Here is an 18,697-nt window from a genome sequence, read left to right on the forward strand (position 1 = left end):
TCGCAACTAAAAATTTTAATGAAGCAGAGACAGCGGAGGTGTTCATAACCTGAATCAAAAATATGTGTGACCAGGTGGCTGGTGCTGGGATACAAAAGACTAGCGAAGAGCTAGCTCGGCAGTGTCTCCGAATATGTCCACCAAGGTTCAATGGACTGGTAACAGTGCTTAACACTCAAGTGAGACCCCAACCATTGTCATTTGAGGAGTTCTGTGCTTTACTTATGGAGGAGGAATTGAGGCTTAAAGCTCGAGATGGAGGCGGCAATGGGGATGCTACTTTCTCTGCCACTGTAAAAGGCAAAGGTGGTTCCTCCATCAAAGGTGAGTCCTCTACTAATGGTGACAAAAAGAAGAAGGGCGACAAGAAGAAGTTTCAGGGAGAATTCTTCTACTACAAGAAGAAGGGCCATATGATTGCAGATTGCCAGGTCAAGAAAGCAAATGAAAAGAATGGTATCCTGAAGAAGACAAGTAAGGGGAAAGAGATAGCTAACACAGCGGAAGTAGAGTTGGATCTATTTCTGGCCATTGAGGAAGAGTGTTCCTCAGTTCAAGAAGTTTCAACCACTGATTCATGGGTGTTGGATAGTGGTGCCTCTCGTCACATGACCTACAAGAAGGGTTTATAATGTTCCATGCAACGTCTACAGGAACCCATCACTATGACGGTTGGTAATAACGCAAAATGCTCTGTTGAGGGTACAGGTAGAGTTTCATTTGTTTTTGTAAATGGAGATGTTAAGAAACTATCTAATGTGCTGTATGTTCCACAAATCAAGAGAAATTTGCTATCAGTTGCTTCCATAACTGACCTTGACCATGAGGTGAGGTTCAACAAGACAAGAGCAGAAATTATGGATAGTGCTGGCAATCTTGTTGGCATAGGAGTAAGGAGGAACAACCTGTATGATCTAAGTGCTCTTACAGCCACCGTTGGAGTGGGCACAAGAAGACTTTGGCATGAAAGATTCGGCCACATCAGATTTACAGTGATGAAGGAGATGCAGAAGCAAGGCATGGTTGCTCACTTACCTGTAGTCATAAAAAAGAACCATGTGAAGCTTACATGATGGGCAAGCAACAGAGAAAGGCATTCCCACAAGAAAGAAAGAATAGAGCAAACGCTCCTCTAGAGTTGGTGCATGTTGACTTGTGCAATAAGATGCCTACATAGGCCTTGGGGGGATCTTCCTATTTTTTATTGATTGTTGATGACTGTAGTAGGAAGATGTGGGTGTACTTTGTTCGCGAAAAGGCTCAAGCTTTTGGTAAATTTAAATAATGGCTACAGCTTGTTGAAAATGAAACAGGGAGAAAAGTGAAGAAAATCGAATCGGAGGGTGGTGGTGAGTTTGTTTCTACTGAGTTTGGAGATTTTTGCGAGAGCAAAGGATCAGGTGACAAATGAAGACACCACATATGCCTCAACAAAATTCGGTTGTTGAATGACGAATGCGGACCACCATGGAGATGGGGAGGTGTATGTTGAAAGGTGCTGGATTGCCAAACCATTTTGGGCTAAGGCTGTCAACACTGCGGTTTACATCCTTAATCGCAGCTATACCAAGGCACTCAAAGGTAAAACACCACATGAGGCTTATAGCAGTAAGAAGCCATCTGTCTCCCAGTTCAAAACATTTGGGTGTGAATGCTATGCACATGTACCAAACAAAGAGCTACAACAAAAAAGCACCAAATGTATCTTGTTAGGCTATTGTGATGAGAAGAAAGCCTATCAGTTGTATGACCAAGAGCCAAAGAAGATCATAGCGAGCTGCGATGTGTTGTTCAGGGAGCAACCACATGCAGTGGAGGTAGTGAAGAGCTCTTCCATTTTATCATAAAGCGAAGAGGTAATTCACTATGGACCTATCCCAAGAGCTATAAAGGAGGAGGAAATATCAGATGATGAAGGTATAAGTCACCAACCTGTTGTTACACCACCGGAAAAGCCATTGCCACAATGGGTAAGGCAGCTCTACGACCATGATAACTAGATGCCTATGTCTATTGAGCAGCATGCAAATGGACCAAGGTGGTCTCATAGAATCAAGGAGAAAAGGAGGGCTTCTGCTCACATAGTCAATATGCCCTTGATGGTTGAGATTATTGCACAAGGAGCTTGCGAGTTTGGAGGAAGCACTTGCAAACCGAGATTGGAAAAATGCTACGAAAGTAGAATATGGCAGCATCATGAAGAATGAAACTTGGGAGCTGGTAGATCAACCACCTAACAACAAGTTTATTGGCACCAAGTGCATTTGGAAGGTAAAGTACAAGGCCGATGGGACTTTGGAAAAGTACAAAGCCATGTTGGTTGCACAGGGATTTTTGTAGGTTGAAGGGTTTGATTTTCTAGAATCTTTCACTCCAATTGCTAGAATGACCACTATCCGCACAGTATTATCGATGGCTACTCATAAAAAGTGGCCAGTTTATCAAGTGGATGTTAAATCAGCATTCTTGAATGGTGACCTCAAGGAGGAGGTGTACGTGGCTCAGCCACCTAGGTTTGAGGCCCCCATTCTGAGAACAAGGTATGTAAGCTGAAGAGCTTTATACGGGTTGAAACAGGACCCAAGAGAATGGTACCAACGGATAGATAAATTCTTTAATAAATTAAACTTCAAAAGATGTGCCTCAGATGCTTTCTTGTACGTGTACAGGAAAGGTGGAAAATATGCTATTATTGTTCTATATGTGGATGACCTCCTTATTACAGGTGGCTATGAAGACATGATCCAGCAGACTAGAAAGGCATTGAGCATAGAGTTTGAGATGACAGACTTAGGCTTGATGCACTACTATTTGGGGATTGAAGTCTGGCAAGAGCCAGCTTCATCTCTCAGCAAAAATATGCAAGGGAGATCTTGAAAGCATTTGGTACGTCCGAGTGCAAGGAGATAGCTACACCTATGGAGGTAAATGCGAGGTTGTCTATGGAGGATGCCTCACCACCAATAGACATCGGGAGATAAAGGAAGTTGGTTGGCAGTATCATCTATCTGTGCAACACCAGATCGGACATCAGTTTTGTTGTTGGCATTTTGAGCAGTTTCTCCAATAAGCCCTAGGAGAATCATTGGAATGCAGGGATGCGGGTGCTCAGTATCTAAAGGGCACTCTTGATTATTGCATCACCTATGGTACAGGCACTTCCTTGGCTAGTCATTGTGACTCAGATTGGGTTGGCGATGTTGATTCGAGGAAATCAGTTTTTGGATATTGTTTCTCTTTAGGTTCAGGTATCTTCTCTTGGATCAGTAAGAAACAACCAACAGTGGCATTGTCTTCCATCGAGGTTGAGTACAAGGTAGTATGTTTTGCTGCATGTGAAGCACTGTGGCTGAGGAGGATCTTATGGCACATGGGAGTGCAAGAGGATGAGGCAACTATGCTAAGGTGCAACAATCAAAATTGCATGGCCATTGCTAAAATCCCAGTGTTTCATGCGCGCACAAAACATATAGAGATTCAGTATCACTATGTGTGTGATTTGATTGAGGATGGGATAGTGGAATTGGTCTACTGTCCAACAAAGAAAAATGGAATAGATATCTTCACCAACGCACTTGGGAAGGATCAGCTTCAAGGCCATCTTCAGAGACTTGACATTGGGCCGAGAAGGTAGTTCACCTACGGGTGGACATTGAGGGAGGGTGTTAGATATGCTCAATGCCCCACCCTCTTGGTAACCACCAGTGGTCCAAGGTGCTCAAGTTGTAAGGCCCCCATATGAGGAGAAGCCATGTGTGAGCCAGGGACACTGGATGGATCCAGACTTGCATGTCAGATGAGGTCTACCAATGAAACCATTGATGGTCGAAAGGTGATTATGTGGAAGCCCTTATTCTTCTTGGGTACTGGGGGCCAGCAGCCCTCTTGGTGGGGGTTCGGGGGTGAGAGCCCTTGAGGCGACGGTATAGGGAATATTCCTTGAATATTCCATGGATGACTGGTCGGCTTCACCGACTAGGTTGAATGGTCGGCTTCACCAACTAGGTTGACTAGTCGGTTCCACCGACTACGTTGATCTGACTACCGCCCTCATAGCTTTAAAGAGGAGACCTCCCCAGTCCATTGTATCAGATCAGTTCAAATCTTCTAGCTAGTAGCTCTTTACCTAGTATCTGTCTAGATTGCCATCTAAGCTCCACTGTGGGAGCGCACGGGTGGATGAAGCCATCATCTGTACTACAGAAGTATTGAAGGAAAAGTTTGTTCCTCTCCAGTTTGCTGTGTACTCTCTATTCTTTATTCAGTTTCTATTCCGTTGCACCGTGTAATTTAACATCCATGGACGACTAGTCGGTTCCACCGACTAGGTTGACTGGTCGGCTTCATCAAACTAAAATGACTGGTCGCTTCCATTGACTACATTGATCCGACTACCGCCCTCATAGCTATAAAGAGGCAACCTCCCCAGTCCATTGTATCATATCAGTTCAGATCAGATCAGATCTTCCAGCTAGTAGCTCTTCACCTAGTATCTGTCTAGATCGCCATCTAAGCTCCACTGTGGGAGTGCATGAAGGAAAAGTTTATTCATCTCCAGTTTGCTGTGTCCTCTCTATTCTTTGTTCAGTTTCTGTTCTGCTACTCCGTGTAATTTAACATGGTATAAGAGCCCAGGTGGCTCTAAAGATCGAAGAATAGAAGAGAGGTGAGTGTTTCAAAAGCATACGGAGTGATGGCAACATGAAGTGGCTCAACAAGAAGCAGCTCGAGTTCAGTAGCTGCTGCTGCACCAAAAATCAAGGCACTGAGGATTCACCCAATAGCCTTCACTAAAGGCAAGCTAGATGGTACGAACTATACTCTATGGAAGTTTAAAATTACTACTATTCTAGATTCATGTGAGCTTCTAGAGACAGTACTAGGGACTGAACCAAAACCACAAGGAACCCCCGACCCAGCAAATCCGGGGAGTACAATACCTCCTAATGCCCACCTTCTATGAGCTTGGAAATGTAGGAACATAGTTGTGCTGTGTGCCTTGGTTACAAGTACTACTGATAGTGCTTTGACCTTGATTTAGCATACATCTAAGGCAACTGTGGCCTGGAACATATTGAAGAGTCATATTGAGCCACGGAATCCGACAAGGATCCAGAACCTAGAGAATCAGCTTGCAGCTGAGAAGTTTAATGAAGGAGAGATAGTAGAGGCATTCATAACCCGAATCAAAAATCTGCATGACCAGATGGGTGGTGCTGGGATACAAAAGACTAGCGAAGAGCTAGCTCGGCGGTGTCTCCGGATATGTCCACCAAGGTTTGATGGACTGGTAACAGTGCTTAACACTCATGTGAGACCCCAACCATTGTCATTTGAGGAGTTCTATGCTTTACTTATGGACTTATGGAGGAGGAATTGAGGCTTAAAGCTCGAGATGGAGGCAGCAATGGGGATGCTGCTTTCTCTGCCACTGCGAAAGGCAAAGGTGGTTCCTCCACCAAAGGTGAGTCCTCTACTAGTGGTGACAAAAAGAAGAAGGGCGGCAAGAAGAAGTTTCAGGGAGAATGCTTCTACTACAAGAAGAAGGGCCATATGATTGCAGATTGCTAGGTCAAGAAAGCAGATGAAAAGAATGGTATCCTAAAGAAGACAGATAAGGGGAAGGAGACAACTAACACAACGGAAGCAGAGTTGGATCTATTTCTGGCCATTGAGGAAGAGTGTTCCTCAGTTCAAGAAGCGTCAACCACTCATTCATGGGTGTTGGATACTGGTGCCTCCCGTCACACGACCTGCAAGAAGGGTCTATATTGTTCCATGCAACCTCTACATGAATCCATCACTGTGACGGTTGGAAATAATGCAAAATGCCCTGTTGAGGGTACAGGTAGGGTTTCATTTGTTTTTGTAAATGGAGATGTTAAGAAACTATCTAATGTGTTGTATGTTCTACAAATCAAGAGAAATTTACTATCAGTTGCTTCCATAACTAACCTTCACCATGAGGTGAGGTTCAACAAGACAGGAGCAAAAATTATGGATAGTGCTGGCAATCTTGTTGGCACAGGAGTAAGGAGGAACAACTTGTATGAGCTAAGCGCTGTTACAGCCACTGCTAGACTGGGCACAAACAAACTTTGACACGAAAGATTCGACCACATCAGATTTGTAGTGCTAAAGGAGATGCAAAAGCAAGGTATGGTTGCTCACTTACTTGCAGTAGCAAAAATCAAAGAACTGTGTGAAGCTTGCATGATGGGCGAGCAACAGAGAAAGGCATTCCCACAAGAAAGCAAGAATAGAGCAAATGCTCCTCTAGAGTTGGTGCATGTTGACTTGTGCGGTAAGATGCCTACATAGGCCTTAGGGGGATCTTCCTATTTTTTATTGATTGTCAATGATTATAGTAGGAAGATGTGGGTCTTCTTTCTTCGCGAAAAGGATCAAGCTTTTGGTAAATTTAAACAATGGCTACAGCTTGTTGAAAATGAAACAGGGAGAAAAGTGAAGAAAATCAAATCGGATGGTGGTGGTGAGTTTGTTTCTATAGAGTTTGGAGATTTTTGCAAGAGCAAAGGGATCAAGCGACAAACGACGACACCACATACGCCTCAGCAAAATTCGGTTGTTGAATGCCGAATGTGGACCACTGTGGAGATGGGGAGGTGTATGTTGAAAGGTGCTAGATTGCCAAGCGATTTTTCAGATGAGGCTATCAATACTACGGTTTACATCCTTAATCGTAGCTATACAAAGGCACTCAAAGGTAAAACACCACTTGAGGCTTGCAGTGGTAAGAAGCCATGTGTCTCCCATTTCAGAACATTTGGGTGTGAATGCTATGCGCATGTACCAGACAAAGAGAGAAACAAGCTACAACCAAAAAGCACCAAATGTATCTTCTTAGGCTATTGTGATGAGAAGAAAGCCTATAAGTTGTATGCCCGAGAGGCAAAGAAGATCATAGCGAGCCGCGATGTGGTGTTCACGAAGCAGCCACATGCAGTGGAGGTAGAGAAGAGCTCTTCCACTTTATCATAAAGTGAAGAGGTAATTCACTATGGACCTATCCCAAGAGCTATAAAGGAGGAGGAAATATCAGATGATGAAGGTATAAGTCACCAACCTATTAATACACCACTGAAAAAGCCATTGTCGCAATGGGTAAGGCAGCTCTACGACCATGATAACCAGATGCCTATGTTTGTTGAATAGCATGCAGATGGACCAAGGCGGTCTTCGAGATTTGAGGAGCAAAGGAGGGCTTCTACTCACATAGCAATATGGCCTTGATGGCTAACATTATTGCAGAAGTAAAGGAGCCTGCGAGTTTGGAGGAAGCACTTGCAGACCGAGATTGAAAAAACGCTATGCAAGTAGAATATGCAAGTAGAATATGACAGCATCATAGCTGTAAAAGCTGCTCTATACTCAACTTCACAGCTAGAAGTAGCAACTGTACTCTGCTTCTTGCTGAACCAAGAAACACATGAAGCATAAAACAGTTGCCACTATGTGACACACGAGTGTCAGGACAACCAGCCCAATCACTCTCAGTGAATCCATGCATGACAAGTGAAGTATCAGCCCCATAAAGAAGGCCTAAATGTTGAGTGCCTTTGAGATATCTGAAAACACGCTTCATAGCATGCTAATGGTGCATAGATGGGCTGTGTATGTATCTGCTCAACTGTGAGACGGCATACTGTAGATCAGGTCTCGTATGGCATAGGTAAATCAAACAACCAACTGCCTACTGATAGAGAGTGAAACTTGGGAGCTAGTAGACTGAACACCTAACAGAAAGGTTATTGGCACCAAGTGGGTTTGGAAGGTAAAGTACAAGGCTAATGGGACTTTGAAAAAGTACAAAGCAGGTTGAAGGGTTTGATTTAGCAATCTTTCAGTTTCTATTCTGCTGCGCCATGTAATTTAACACATCGTAGGATCATTCTTCAAAAGGTGAGAGGCTAGTTGAGGCTAGTTTCCTTATTCCAATACAAAATAATGAGTGGATATCACCAATGGTGGTCAGCTTGATGAAAACAAAAATGAGAGAGCAAAAATTAAATTGCAAAAGCAAGAGGGATTCTTTCCCCCTTCCATCGTAGGCTCATTCTTCAAAAGGTGAGTTGCAATGAAATCTATACCTTTTATGATGGGTATTTCTATATTTTCTTACAAATTTGCATTGCAAAAGAAAACATGATCCTAAAGACAATGTTGACCATACCCTAAGGCACTTTTTATTTCAAGGTCATGCCTTTGGAACTTGCCAATGCCCCAACTATATTTCAATGGTTCATGGAATTGAGTTTTGTTTGGATGATTGTTGCAATTATTTCACTAGAAATGAACATGTTGCAAACTTTCAGCTAGCTTTTCAATGGATAGATGAAGCATATAGTGATCACCGCTTCTTTGAGTGATAGAGTATACCATAGAAACCTACAATGTACAAATCTATTGAAGAATAAAAATAAAGGAGAATATATACAACTTATCACTTAGGGTCAGGGTTAGGCTTTCCCCATGTCCCCTTTTGGGGCTCTCTCCAGACTTTAGTACATGATGAAATTTACACCATTTTTCAGCAACCCCTCCTAAACTAAATTGCATAAGTAGAGGGTGGATTACAAAAACAAAATTGATTGTTTGAAATGAAAATTTGAAATTGAAAAAGTAAATATCATAGTGTGTTGACTTAGCATAGTGACTAAACATTGGGCTCAATATTATCATTAGTCAAAAGCCTAAAGGTTGGGTAATGCTAAAAAAGTATTTGAATGTTATACTAAATGTTATTCTAAAGTATTTGAATGTGATACTAAATTTGATTGAGGTAAGAGCTAGGTCTTGATGGATTTCTTTTCATGTTGATTGTCTAAGAGCCATTTGGATCTTGTTGCTTATATTAAGGGTAACTGCACTACCCTTGTTGAGGGTTATACCTTACTGATGATGACCATGTTAGATACAAAGTGTTTTCATGATCAATCTCACATGGTCAATCAACTTCCTACCCTTGTTAAAGTTAATATGTTGATGATGGTGCCCACTTTAGCTGCTAAGTGTTTGATGATCAATCTCACATGGTCAATCATTGTCAACTCCCTAGCTTGTAGGCCTTTTGGTTGGATTAATAGCTATGTGTCCTCATAAATGATGATTAACATTTGCATTTTAGGCAATGCTTCTTACTCACTCAATGTGTTTAAATCGTCGTGATTTGAGGGTGATGAGGATTTTGTTTTGTATTCTTGTGAATGTAGGGATGGGTTTGTTGGTGAGATGAGATTTAAGATATGCATTCAAAGTCCCTAATATGTATGGCCTAGAGGGTTTGTAGAGTGAGGGGGGCATAGTATCTTTTCAATTTGCTATCATTAAGGTAGCCGTATATCTTGACTCCATCTAGGGTGGCTATTCGCTATGCTCCTTGTGGAGTAATCTCCACTATACGGTAGCTATATTTAAGTTTGTGCTTGGTGTTATGGATGCTATAAGGGAGTGCCAGATCCCCCTCCTCAAAGTCCTTGTCCTTGAGGTTGCAGTCGAACCATTTTTTACGCCTTGCCTTCTCCAATTGAAGGCAATAGGCAGGGCACATTCTCGTTTCATCTAGTCATTCAAGATCGATTTAGCACTCCATTTTATTATGGCCATGCATAGACTAGGGATCATATATTATTTTAGTACGAATAGTTCAAGTCCATATAGTAGATGGACATACTATCTTCACAATTGTTCTATAACGCCTTGCTACACAAGTTTTGTCACTTGTGTTCCCAATCACCACGTTTGGCCTCCACAGTTTGGCTAAATATATTGCACACGATTTCATTCGTAAACTTGACTTGGACATTGGATTATTTGGGGATAATACATTGAACACCAAATTGGAGAATTTCGGAATCTCCCAAGTCTCATGTTCAAGTAAGGGGTTAAGATTTGACCATGTGGCCAAATCTTAACCATATTGGAAATTCCCAAAATATTTGAAAATTCCCAAATTCTCTAATGTAGTGCTATTGTGTTGTGCTCATAGATTCAAAGTGTATTGGTGTCAAATAGCATTGTTTAAAAAGGGTGTTCCTCTACCATTCACATTCTCTATAGTGAGTGATGATTTCATATAGAAACATTTTGTACTTGCATCAATGGCTTTAACTATTCTTACTTTTTTCCATTTTGAGAATTATCCATGCTAGTTTAATATATTTGCTTGCGTTCTTTGGACAACTTGGATGGATGATTTCATAGTTTGTCCTTGACTTTTCAATTGATTTGAGCTATCACTAGATGAAGTGGGGTTTACATCCCATGCTTGGTGGTGTGGAGTTCATTGGTCATTTTAAGTTTTAAGCATCTTGTGATAAACTTAGTAACAAAAAAAATGATAGAAACACCGTTCATATGGATTCTCAGATGCACAATGGCTACCTACTATCCCCTTATGTGCCTGAATCATATTTGGTAGATCTCATGAGCATTATACACCTCCAGAGAGATTGGTATTTTCCCATCTTCTACATTGGTCCTACAATGAGTCTTCTCAATGCCATTAGATCTAATACAAGGGGTGCTCTTGTCATCATGAAATATCCAACTATGTTCAACACGAGAAGGTACATTATCAAATATTCACCTATGTCTAACCACCAAAAGGTACAAAATCGATATGAAATAAAGTTGCATTTAGTAAGTCACTATCTATCCCTATGGTGGCCAATTATATTGTTATTAGCACTATATTTCCTCGAGAAGGGGTGGACAATAGCATTAGGAATGCTAACTTGAAGTTAAATATTCATTACGTTGTGTTCCATGGAGCCTCTTTAATGACAAGCTATCACTTTTAACAAGGGATAAATAAGCCAATGCTTAGGCTGAGCCACAAGCAAGGTGCTATCAAAGTTTGTCACTTTGTAACTTCTTACTCGCTTGCATGGTGGTCACTTTCATATTTCTTTGGCTATTTGGAATGACTATTTCTTCAATTGGTTTTTGTGTATTGAGCCATAAGTTGTTAAAACATATCTACATTCTAGCCTTTGCAGAGACTTTCACATGTTTTCATATGTTATTGCTTATTTCCCACCTTCTCCTACATCATCTCACAAGAATGAGGAAAGAAACAATCTCATGAAAATATTTCACTAAACACACACTTAGCAAACCATATGATGAGAAAGACTCATCAAACAATGGCCCTTCTTTTGCATTATGTAGCAATAACTAAAGAGAGGCATTATGCAGGTGTGAATCTTTTTTATCCCTCCCAAAAAAGAACCTTGGAACATAAACAAAATTACTTGTTACTTTGGCAATGATGGCACCTTAGCCACAAGTAAAAACTAATGCCTCTTCACTTGGTGCATCCCCCATTTGCGATTGGCTGCTTAACAAGTGCTTCAAAAGCATGTGCTAGCACTATTGTGCAAGCTGCCACTTTCTTATCAAGAGAGCATATACGTCTAAGAGCTCATGGTTAAAACAAATAGAAAACATATATGTCTAAGAGCTCATAATTATGACAAATAGAAACCTCCAATTTCCCTTCATTTCTTCACAATTTCTAGTCCTTGAAGCCTTCCCCATGTATAAATTAATCAAATTGTCTGGAGCGACATGTAAGAAATCTTGTTGCATTGCACCAAAACATACTTGAGACTAGTAACTGAAGGAATGAACTTAAACCCCAAAACCAGATTAAATATCATTACTGAGAGTGTACATTTAATGAGCATTTCTTATAATATGGTGTGTTTTGATAGTTTCCAAGGAGTCCTTGGCATGATGACCTTTGACGATTGGCCTGAAAGAACTTGAGAAATGTGACACATTGTGATATCTTTAAGGCTTGGTGGTTATATAGAATGTGGATGGGTTCCTGTAGACAATATCTATATTTGTTAAAAGTCATAAACTATGCCTAGTTCTTTTTATGGTGGTATAGTGTAACTCTACTTCAATCAATTGTCAACTAGCGAAGTAGGTGGGATAGTCCTTATGTTTTGCCAAGTGAAGTAATATGCTTCACATTGCACACTTTAATGGATCCAAATGTGCATGGAGTTCATTGTCCCAATCGGTAACTATTGATATGGGTTTCACAGACAACAATGAATAATCACATTATAGTCTCCAAATAAAGATCAATGCAGATCAATGTATAAGTCTTGCAATCATGGTTTATTGTTTTGGTGCCTTCTCATGTCCACTTTAAAATGCACAAATTATTTGCTTCAATAGCAAAAATATTGCGGGGGTGCATTAGGAGCTTCATATTTTTTGAAGCACTCTTCTCCAAAATTACAAGGATACTTGTGTGCTTGTGCTGTATTTATTTGGTTTCACTATTGGCTATTTTTTGATTACAGGTAAGTGCATTCCATTTTTGCTTGAATCATAGCTTCGTTATAGAGATTGATCATTTACTCTTTAAAAACATAATTCAAAAGACCAAATTTCAAATTTTGTGCTTTGCGAATCCCACCAAAAAGACACAACGAATTGATAATTACACTCTATGCTTGAAGGAAAACCTTTTGCGACAATTTGCAACGGTCTCCAAGATATAACGCCTGACTTTATATTTCACAGATGGTGGGCTTAGGAAGGATCAGGCTAGCATGATACCTAATGAGAGAGAGAGAGAGAGAGAGAGAGAGAGAGAGAGAGAGAGACCCTTGTCAGTTTATATCACCGGTTATGTCCAATTTCCTTTCATGAAAAAGAATGCCAATATCTCAAAGCCAACTGTAAAATACAAACACTGAGCAAGAGACACCTTGCCTCAGTCTGTTCCTGTCAACCAATTCCCTTGCTTGGAGAATCCCCTCAGAGAGAAAGTGGGAAAAACGAAACTATGATCCAAAGATACAGACTGTGAGCCTAAATTACACCTTTTGCAGATTCAGGAAGCAAAGGATTTGTGTGTGAATTTCTACCTATCAACCTTTACGTCTGAAGGTCCAAGGGTTCATTATAGACCCAGAAGGAAGTAGTAAAACACTGTAATAGGAAGGGCTATGAGCATGCCAAATATCACCCTGCAATCATCCAAGTAAATTTCAGTAAGGTCTGCTGTACTCCCGCCCAGAAAACTGTCCCTCAGGACACAAGCATATGATTCATTGCAGAAAAACCTTCTGCACGACTACTACTCCTGATTCCTTCTATATTTCTACAACTACAGTTTTTCTGCCTATCATAAAACTTAAAAAGCTGATGAAGATGTCCACCAATTGTATTGTAAAAAAAGCTTTACAAAGTTATAAAGCAATGTGAAAAACAGGTCAAAACAAGAGAAACCACAAGACAGGTAATGCCAGGTTGTGCTTGAAAATCGCCTCTGCAATCTATGCAACCAGCTTCATCTCCTACTATCAAGCATATTCGAATCATGGACAGGCTGTTGCTTTCTTTTAACTAGAAATGAACCGTACCATATCAGGTTTGGTTTTTTAAAGAACTTGCAGAACATGGGCAAGTATTCCTAATATTTTGTTTTTGAACGGGAAGCCAAAAAATTCTTACATCACAGGATATATTCAAAACACAAGACCACGTGAAACTTGCATTCAAGCATGTCAGCTTTGAGATCTTACCCAGTGCTAAGAATATCAGGGTGCACGTTGTACTCCTTAGCGAAAACAAAAGGGACTATGCCTTGAGGAAGCGCTGCCTGTATGCAAATAGCACGTTCGAATGAGCATACGCTAATTGAGCCCAAAAAGGAAAGCTGGTAAGTCCACAAGCTTTGAAAGCTTAAAGTTCCTATTAAAACCACTTCTAGGGGCCAAAATTAGGAAGGCCTGTCAGAGAGATTTGCAGCTGTGTACCATTTCAAAAGCTAAAAGCTACATCCACAAATACCTGTACAATAGCCACATGCAGCAAAACCCCTCGTATGCCAACTGCGATTGATGCAGCTGCCATAACTGCTGGTCCAGTAAGGAACCTGACCGCCATTCCAAAGGCTGCTACGGAGTTTCCACAGGCTATGATTTTTGGCTGTAGTGCCATGAAAAGACCTGTCAAGAACATGAAATCGGCATGTTGTCAGATTACAAGCAAATACAAATGGAGGGCATTTGCAAATACCAAAACAGAGCCGATCATGCTTACCCAGACTAAACATTGCCATCCCCAATCCTGCATCTGAAAGTATAGAAATCGATTTACTCACAATCACTGGCATCATGATACCCCATCTGTATACAATGCGACAGACTAAGTATCAATCCCGACCCTGCCCAGCAACCTCCTTTTTCCTCAAAACAAATATGAAAAAAAGTGTTCTGATTCATAAGAAATGGCACCTTGCTGATATAAGAGACCAAATAACTCCCAGGAGGCTCGAATAGGTGTTGGGATTTCGGATGAGCTTTCTGTAGACCATAATGAGAATCAGCTTCGTCATCACTGTTGTGGGAGGCATAGGTGTTTGGTGTCCATGACGGTGCAATTTGGGAGTAAGCTCAGCGGTCGAGCTGGAACCAAACTTCGACAGGCTCGGACCGTTGATATCGTGCGGCAGAGAACCGTCGTCATGGGACATGGCTCTATTTCCAAAACTGAAATCCTCCCGAACGTATTCGTCATAGTGTTCTCTTGGCTCGGGGAGGCCTAGAAACCAGAGAAAGGAATAGATGATTATGAAAGGCAAAATGGGCGTTGCCCAGATGTCTCTCTCTCTCTCTCTCTCTCTCTCTCTCTGCATGCATGCATGCATGCAGGCCCTTCTCCCCTCTTCTAAGGAAATCGAAGCTCCGTCCATGTTACCCGACACAACGTGCTCAGCATGCACGAAATGATCAAAGTGCATTAAAGGGATGTGTGTACCTCCATTAGGAGCATTCTCGATGGTGGGCAAACTGGCGATGATCCGAGTTTCTTTGGCAGTCTGTTCTGTGCGGAGACCGTCGATTGCAGGGAAATCGTTTCGAGGGCCGAAGACATGCAGGCCCCCTTCGGAGACTGGCGACGCACTGGAGCTCCACACGAACATGTGCAGCTCCTTGGCATCCTCATGGGGTGGTTTCTGGGGGACCTGAGCTTTCTTGGGCAGTAACTGCTGCTGCCCTCTGGAAGCGGCAGTCCTGGGGGACATAGGACCACCGCCAAACGCAGCCGCAGCTCCGGTTGGCGCACCCGGAACTGTAGCTGCCGGTCCGGCTGCCGCTTGCATCGGGCAGAATGCAGCTCCCGTAGACTCGTGCGCACTCCGCACCGGCACCCCCCCTTGCATGGGGCAGAATGCAGCCCCTACTGTGCTCACCACGTCTACATTGGGGACGTGGTGGGTGGTGGCGGCGGCGGCTGTCGGATTGCGTGCTGCATAGAGGTATGCTGCTGCGGAGGAGTGCGATTGGAAGAGTTGATGTTGCGCCGGCGGCGGTGGCAAGCGCGGGGAGCTGCCGGCAACGCAGTCATCGTCGAAGTTGGAGGGGCGGGGAGTGTGAGTTCGAGAGAGAGAGAAGGCGTCGGAGGCAGCGAAGTTGGAGTGGCGAGGGCTGATGGAGGGGCGGAGAGTGCCATTGCCGCCGCCGCCGGCGAGCATGGAATAGAAGTCAGAGTGGTTGAAGCTGGAGCCGCGGGGGGTGGGGTTGCGCGAGGACGGCAACGAGTAGATCTCAGCGCCAGTCATGTTGGAGGGACGCGGCGTGAGTGCTTTGGAGGAGGGGAGCGAGTGGAGCGAGCGGCGCGAGGAGACGACGGAGCGAGAAGAGGTCGATTTGCGGACGGTCACATGGATTTTTCCGTCGCCTCGGATCTGTGCTTCGGTCTGGAGTGGCTGACGGCCATCCAGGGACACAACGTCGGATTCAACCTTGAACGATACGATCGACGGTGCAGTTTCCGGAAACGCTCCGGCGATCAAATTCCGAGCACCTCTATATTCGAACAAGAATAGCAGTAACGTATACCAAATTATGCACTGAAACACGACGATTTGAACCATCAGATCGCCGGAAAAATCACCATACATCGCCCTGAGCAATGGAATCCCCATCACCAGCGTGTTCGGCAGCGTCGCCAGCGAAAACAGCGTGATCATCCAATCCAAACTGCTGCTCCTCCCAAATCTCACCCACAGCACTAGCACCGCAAGAATCATCAGTTTTGCCAGTGAATCAGCTGCCAGAAACCGGAAATTCATCGCGAACGGATTGTTGCTCGCTATGTAGTGGAAGCTCAGCAGCGGCACCGCGAAGAGCGCGACGAAGCGGTTGATCCCTGAGCATTGGTCCGGCGTGAAAATCTTCCACCACTTGACGGAGCCGTAGGCCAGCAACATGGCGACGTAGAGCGGCACCACGGCGCTCAGGACGTTGTAGAGGTCGTGCGGCTTGATCATGGCGACGGTGGGGAGAAGTTGGGCGGAGCTGTTTCGTTTCTTTTTCGCCCTGTGCAAATGAAGCTGGCTATAGCTGCGCCGTTTCCTCCTCTGCGCAAGATCTTCCACCTCGATTCATCGTTCTCACGACCGATGCAGTGCAGTAGCAAGTCACGATTGAGCTGCAGCTTGAGGAGTGCGATGGATTGGAGCTCTTTCGCTGGATTGATGGATTGCCGTAGCAGAAAACTACAGAGGAGAGATTGACAAGAAGAGCTTGCTCGATAGATTGCTGTGGCAAAGAAGAAGCTTGCTCGATAGATTGCTGTAGCAAAAACGAAGCTTGCTCGAAGCTAGCTCGCTCGATTTCTGTTGAAATGGAGCTTGCTGACGGATCTTCTGTAGCAGAATTGAAGGAGAAGATTGCTGAATGCTACTGCTTTGCTTGCGCAGCTCCCCAATTTGATCGATCCTGATCTTTGTCTTCAATCGCTGAATGGATTTGCTCACTCAATGCGAGATTCTCCGTCTTCCCTGCCTCCACTCCCATAACCACCTCCTCGCCTTCGTACCTTGCACCACTGCTCGCCTTCCCCCATCATTTTTGGCCTCCACCCGCCTCGCAATCCCTCCCGCTTCGCCGCGCGGATCCGCCTCCCGCCGCCCTTTCAGCTGCCTCTCGCGTTCGGCTATGATGGGCGCCAGTGGCCAACCCCGTCCTCCTTCTAGTCCTCCTCCGTTTCTGCCTCTTATACGTACGACTCTCGCAACTAACTGACTAGAGCCCCCGAAGCCCTGCACATACGATTGGCGCCCGTGGCCTCTCCACGCGCTGCATGCAGGACGATATGAAGCAGCGGCAGCAGGGGACGAGCTGCAGGGGATGATGAATCGCGTATGGCTGGTGAGCTGCGGGCTGCAGTATTGAAGAGAGTGGCGGCGTCCTCCACCCCGTGCAGGGCAAGTGCAATCAAAGATCATATGTATAATGTAATGCGGAGCTCCGCAGGGCGAGGGAGGGGTACAAAGAATGATGAGAGGAGGGAGGGGAGGGAGGACTGGAAACAGTGAATAAGGAAGAGGGAGATTAATGAACTACAGATGGAAGTGATAAAAGCAGGAAGGGGGAGGGCAATGCATGGGAGGGAAGGGAGGCAAGGAAGGGTGGTTATGGAGGTGGGAAGCTTGGCTATGGCGATGGGAAGCTTGGCTATGGCGATGAAAGCTCGCTACAGAGCTCATCAATAGACGAAGAAATGAAGAAGAAGATGAAGATGAAGAAGAAGAAGAAAAAAAGCTCAGTTTTTATTTTTAGCCTCTTTGGAAACGGCAAAGGAGAGCGAAGTTTTTTTTTTAAAATAAAAATGAATTTCCAATTTACCTTTTTTCCCCTTTATGGCCGAAAATCTAAAAGCCCCCCCCAAATTTCTTTTAATTGCCGCAAAAATGATGCTCCCCACGAACTGCCTGCCACAAGAAAAAAAGAAAAAGCGCCCCCAAAAAACCCAAAAAAAAAAAACCCTCGGAACCCGCGCCCGCACGCCTTCCTGTCCCTGCAGGGCCGCCTGCTTTCGTGTCACCCCACCTGTCCCCCGCCGGCAGAGGCGCGTGCGTTCGTGGCGGATCCGGAGGGTCTCCACATCAGCGCAGCAGCCGTCACACGTGCCCGTTGTCCACCACGTCATCCAGACCCCCTCATCATGAGTCATGACACCGCGCCCCCACCCCCGCCCTTTTTCGTAGCACGCGTGTTTTGTGGCCCTCCTCCCTTTGCCACCTCATCAGCAATTTGTCCCGAAGGCCCTTTGCTATCCTCCAAAAAATCCCCACTCACGGAATCCTAAGAAGAGGGCATACCGACCACCCTTCCATGGACATGAAAGCGCTCTCTCTCTCTCATATGCTCATAAGGCACAACGCGACCCCCCTCCCCTCTCTATTCTCTGTCACTCTCTCTCACACCCTCTCTCTCTCTCTCTCTCTCTCTCTCTCTCTCTCTCTCTCTCTCTCCACACTCTCTCACACATACATTTTTTTGGTGAACATTGAGTCAATTAATTCATGGAACTTACAATCTCTACCATCGAGCTCACACACACACACACACACACATGGTGATAGCAATAACCAATAAATAAAACCTCTCTCTCTCTCTCTCAAACACACACACACACACACACACACACGGTCATAAAGATACTCTTTAAATAAAACCTCTCTCTCTCTCTCTCTCTCTCTTTGTACCTCCTCGCATTTTACAACCCTTGGTTCTCTGGCCATGATTTCTCTCTCCCCCGCACCTCCATCCATTTCTTTATCCATTGCCTTGTCTTTGCATCTTACCCTAATCTCCCTCGTGCTATTGCCCCCTATAGTATACTAGATTCTTGT

The 18,697-nt window shown here is 44.0% G+C and overlaps 1 protein-coding gene across 1 annotated transcript; it reads right to left on the bottom strand.

Moving 5' to 3' along the window:
* Positions 1–12,614: 12,614 nt before the first annotated feature.
* LOC147890379 (putative auxin efflux carrier component 1c) lies at positions 12,615–17,539 on the bottom strand. The gene is made up of 6 exons (XM_087390420.1): positions 14,812–17,539; positions 14,289–14,595; positions 14,095–14,180; positions 13,843–14,000; positions 13,575–13,651; positions 12,615–13,016 (listed from the first exon to the last, which is right to left on the bottom strand). Exons 1-6 carry the CDS (start codon positions 16,325–16,327, stop codon positions 12,950–12,952), a joined length of 2,211 nt encoding a protein of 736 aa, XP_087246546.1. The 5' UTR covers positions 16,328–17,539; the 3' UTR covers positions 12,615–12,949.
* Between the last annotated feature and the right edge of the window lie 1,158 nt (positions 17,540–18,697).

The sequence above is a fragment of the Dipteris shenzhenensis genome, chromosome 19, assembly GCF_047967505.1.
Source record: "Dipteris shenzhenensis isolate YYH24624 ecotype China chromosome 19, Dip_SZ_1.0, whole genome shotgun sequence".
NCBI classification, from domain to species: Eukaryota; Viridiplantae; Streptophyta; class Polypodiopsida; order Gleicheniales; family Dipteridaceae; genus Dipteris; species Dipteris shenzhenensis.